This window comes from Medicago truncatula, chromosome 4 (genome assembly GCF_003473485.1).
Source record: "Medicago truncatula cultivar Jemalong A17 chromosome 4, MtrunA17r5.0-ANR, whole genome shotgun sequence".
NCBI classification, from domain to species: domain Eukaryota; kingdom Viridiplantae; phylum Streptophyta; class Magnoliopsida; order Fabales; family Fabaceae; genus Medicago; species Medicago truncatula.
In genome coordinates this window covers 24,487,314-24,492,186 of record NC_053045.1, presented here as the reverse complement: position 1 = coordinate 24,492,186, position 4,873 = coordinate 24,487,314, and the positions used below count along the sequence as shown (strand labels likewise).

Here is a 4,873-nt window from a genome sequence, read left to right as displayed (position 1 = left end):
ACAAATTGGTACACCTTCTGCTTTGCCGTGAGTTAAATTATTTTTTCATATTATTTGTGTATTCTGCTGTTGCTATGCGTGAATAAGTTTAGTGTGATAGATATGATTTTTTTTCTACAAGATTTTTAGTAGTTTGATGAAGTGAAACGTATAATGAAAAAAACAAATAAACTTTTATGTCTTGAGGTATTTGAAGTTCAAAGAAACTTTCAAGTTTTGAGCTTCTGTTTGATGATGTCATGTTTGAAGTTTCATGTTTCTTGTTGATGTTTTTACTTCAACTATTTAGTATATTGATGAAGTTTTAGATATTTCAAAAAAGAAATAAAATTTTTAGTATATAGATGAAGTTTTAGATATTGATGAAGTGAGATGTTGTTCTAATGATTTTTTTACTTCATGTTTGTTGATGATTTTTTCACTACAACTTTCAAGTGTTGTTGATGATATAGATATGATTTCTTTTTTAACTTTTTAATTGATAACAACTATTTCATGAAAGAGATGACACCTATATAGAAGTGGAAGATGCCACTTCTGGATGTTACTGATTTTAATTTTATTAGATAATTGTTGTTATTATTTAATTATGTTATTGATTACATCCACAATTACCCTATTTGTGTGTGGATTTTTATAATCTTTAAATTTGTGAAAACTTAAACCAAAATTAATAAATTCAAAAATTGGTAAATAAGCAAGGAGGGAAAAGAAAATTTGGCCAAAAGGAAAGGGGGAAACATGTGGCCAAAAACAAATTGGGAACCAAAATAATTTAGATTTTTAATTGATTTGAGGAAGTACATGAGACATATTTTTATCCAATGGATATAGGATTGGTGACAGAAAATCATGTTTGATGGGTACTTTTGACAGAAAAAGCTGTTTTCGATAGTATTTTGGACAAAGTACAACCTGTTTTCAACTTGTAGGACAAGTAAAAAAGGACAAAGTAGATAGATAATAACAATTTTTTTTTATTTGGTTAATTGGTGACAGATTTCTTTGTTGACAGCATTTGGATGGTGCAACCATACTATCAATTCTTGGTTGGATATTAATTAGTAACATGTAATTTATTAACCATAATTTTTTTTATAACAGAGTATATATTGAACCACAATCTTTCAATTATGTTTGTCAATGACTGATAAAATGAAATTACATAGAAAAATATTTTGCTTTAATATTTTCTTGCCTCTATTTTATGTATATTATTTGACCACAAATTATGTATATTATTTCATCACCTCAATTGATATTAATGTACTTAACATAGCAAAATAACAATTATTTCGGTAAAACATAATCCAAATAAATTATCATAATATAACAATGATTACGCGAATACATGTAGTTGAAATTACAAAAGACATATTTCATCAAAATACAATGCATTAAGTAGGATAGCAATAATCTGTGGAATCTACCAGTCGATTAATTGAGTTGCAACATGTAAATACAATGGGTCCCCTGTGTTTGTCCTCCATTGAAACATGTCTTGAACATCACGGTCGGTTTCAAGATACTTGATCTCGTAGCTTAATTTCCAGTCGTTGTGGACCGTATCCAACGGGTAGTATGGTGTTATGTAGCAAATTTTTTTCACCCTACGAGTTGGTTCATGGTACCTCATGAAATAATCGTTGAAGTAACGAGATAGTTCTGATAGCGTCTTCACTGGTACCAAGTACGAAGCGTCGTAGACTTCATCAATATGCTCCAATTTGACATTGCACTTCACTGCTGCTGGGGCGGATGGCTGAGTTGCCATAGTGAAAATTAAATTTTAGATACTTAGGAAGAGAGTAAATAAGATAGTGTGTGAGAGATTGACGGATGATGGTATATATTTATAGGGAAGAAGAAAATATGATTTTTAACACATTTGTCATTGGACCAATGAGAATAGGACAACACATGTGGGGTAGTGTTTGTTAAAAAATTGGTTGAGTGAGGGAGCATCCAATTTATGGAATCTCTGAGATTGAAGTTGAAAGACATATGCATGCAACATGAAAAGCATTCAAAAGGCAAACGTATGTGCTATCCAATCAATAAAAACCTATAACCTATACCTCTTTTAATCAAATCCATAATAAAACAAAAATAAAATAATACTTACATCTTATAGTACTTTGACCAATGTAAGAACCTTAACTTTAATATCAATTGAAGGACAATGCCTGATTATATTGTCTGATTTATTTATGTCATTTTGGAAAATATTAGCCCCATATTTCTATAAATAGTTTCAATCACACCTTTTGAGACTTGAGTGGAAGAAAATACTCTAGCAAAAATACGTCTAAATTCTATGAGCAATACTCTGTCAAAAACTTTTCTCTGAAAGAAAGAATACTCTCTCAAAAACTTGAACACCTACAAACTTTACAATGGAAGAAAATGGTCATGCAGTCAACCCTCAACAAATTGGTACACCTTCTGCTTTGCCGTGAGTTAAATTATTTTTTCATATTATTTGTGTATTCTACTGTTGCTATGCGTGAATAAGTTTAGTGTGATAGATATGATTTTTTTTCTACAAGATTTTTAGTAGTTTGATGAAGTGAAACGTATAATGAAAAAAACAAATAAACTTTTATGTCTTGAGGTATTTGAAGTTCAAAGAAACTTTCAAGTTTTGAGCTTCTGTTTGATGATGTCATGTTTGAAGTTTCATGTTTCTTGTTGATGTTTTTACTTCAACTATTTAGTATATTGATGAAGTTTTAGATATTTCAAAAAAGAAATAAAATTTTTAGTATATAGATGAAGTTTTAGATATTGATGAAGTGAGATGTTGTTCTAATGATTTTTTTACTTCATGTTTGTTGATGATTTTTTCACTACAACTTTCAAGTGTTGTTGTGATATAGATATGATTTCTTTTTTAACTTTTTAATTGATAACAACTATTTCATGAAAGAGATGACAACTATATAGAAGTGGAAGATGCCACTTCTGGATGTTACTGATTTTAATTTTATTAGATAATTGTTGTTATTATTTAATTATGTTATTGATTATATCCACAATTACCCTATTTGTGTGTGGATTTTTATAATCTTTAAATTTGTGAAAACTTAAACCAAAATTAATAAATTCAAAAATTGGTAAATAAGCAAGGAGGGAAAAGAAAATTTGGCCAAAAGGAAAGGGGGAAACATGTGGCCAAAAACAAATTGGGAACCAAAATAATTTAGATTTTTAATTGATTTGAGGAAGTACATGAGACATATTTTTATCCAATGGATATAGGATTGGTGACAGAAAATCATGTTTGATGGGTACTTTTGACAGAAAAAGCTGTTTTCGATAGTATTTTGGACAAAGTACAACCTGTTTTCAACTTGTAGGACAAGTAAAAAAGGACAAAGTAGATAGATAATAACAATTTTTTTTATTTGGTTAATTGGTGACAGATTTCTTTGTTGACAGCATTTGGATGGTGCAACCATACTATCAATTCTTGGTTGGATATTAATTAGTAACATGTAATTTATTAACCATAATTTTTTTATAACAGAGTATATATTGAACCACAATCTTTCAATTATGTTTGTCAATGACTGATAAAATGAAATTACATAGAAAAATATTTTGCTTTAATATTTTCTTGCCTCTATTTTATGTATATTATTTGACCACAAATTATGTATATTATTTCATCACCTCAATTGATATTAATGTACTTAACATAGCAAAATAACAATTATTTCGGTAAAACATAATCCAAATAAATTATCATAATATAACAATGATTACGCGAATACATGTAGTTGAAATTACAAAAGACATATTTCATCAAAATACAATGCATTAAGTAGGATAGCAATAATCTGTGGAATCTACCAATCGATTAATTGAGTTGCAACATGTAAATACAATGGGTCCCCTGTGTTTGTCCTCCATTGAAACATGTCTTGAACATCACGATCGGTTTCAAGATACTTGATATCGTAGCTTAATTTCCAGTCGTTGTGAACCGTATCCAACGGGTAGTATGGTGTTATGTAGCAAAATTTTTTCACCCTACGAGTTGGTTCATGGTACCTCATGAAATAATCGTTGAAGTAACGAGATAGTTCTGATAGCGTCTCCACTGGTACCAAGTACGAAGCGTCGTAGACTTCATCAATATGCTCCAATTTGACATTGCACTTCACTGTTGCTGGGGCGGTTGGCTGAGTTGCCATAGTGAGAATTAAATTTTAGATACTTAGGAAGAGAGTAAATAAGATAGTGTGTGAGAGATTGAGGAATGATGGTATATATTTATAGGGAAGAAGAAAATATGATTTTTAACACATTTGTCATTGGACCAATGAGAATAGGACAACACATGTGGGGTAGTGTTTGTTAAAAAATTGGTTGAGTGAGGGAGCATCCAATTTATGGAATCTCTGAGATTGAAGTTGAAAGACATAGGCATGCAACATGAAAAGCATTTAAAAGGCAAATGTATGTGCTATCCAATCAATAAAAACCTTTAACCTATACCTCTTTTAATCAAATCCATAATAAAACAAAAATAAAATAATACTTACATCTTATAGTACTTTGACCAATGTAAGAACCTTAACTTTAATATCAATTGAAGGACAATGCCTGATTATAATGTCATGATTTATTTATGTCATTTTGGAAAATATTAGCACCATATTTCTATAAATAGTTTCAATCACACATTTTGAGACTTGAGTGGAAGAAAATACTCTAGCAAAAATACGTTCTTTCTAAACTCTATCAGCAATACTCTGTCAAAAACTTTTTTTTGAAAGAAAGAATACTCTCTGAAATACTTGAACACCTACAAACTCTACAATGGAAGAAAATGGTTATGCAGTCAACCCTCAACAAATTGGAACAC

The 4,873-nt window shown here is 29.7% G+C and overlaps 2 protein-coding genes across 2 annotated transcripts; both read right to left on the bottom strand.

Moving 5' to 3' along the window:
* Positions 1 to 1,299: 1,299 nt before the first annotated feature.
* On the bottom strand, positions 1,300 to 1,835 carry LOC120580054 (uncharacterized). The gene has a single exon (XM_039833003.1). The coding sequence runs from the start codon at positions 1,772 to 1,774 to the stop codon at positions 1,427 to 1,429; it is 348 nt and encodes a 115-aa protein (XP_039688937.1). The 5' UTR covers positions 1,775 to 1,835; the 3' UTR covers positions 1,300 to 1,426.
* A 1,997-nt stretch (positions 1,836 to 3,832) lies between these two features.
* On the bottom strand, positions 3,833 to 4,238 carry LOC120580056 (uncharacterized). Its single transcript, XM_039833005.1, has one exon. The coding sequence runs from the start codon at positions 4,197 to 4,199 to the stop codon at positions 3,852 to 3,854; it is 348 nt and encodes a 115-aa protein (XP_039688939.1). The 5' UTR covers positions 4,200 to 4,238; the 3' UTR covers positions 3,833 to 3,851.
* Between the last annotated feature and the right edge of the window lie 635 nt (positions 4,239 to 4,873).

What these genes read in the sequence shown, in the direction of transcription:
- LOC120580054 (XM_039833003.1), bottom strand. Translation starts at nt 1,774, where the DNA reads ATGGCAACTCAGCCATCCGCCCCAGCAGCAGTGAAGTGCAATGTCAAA.
- LOC120580056 (XM_039833005.1), bottom strand. Translation starts at nt 4,199, where the DNA reads ATGGCAACTCAGCCAACCGCCCCAGCAACAGTGAAGTGCAATGTCAAA.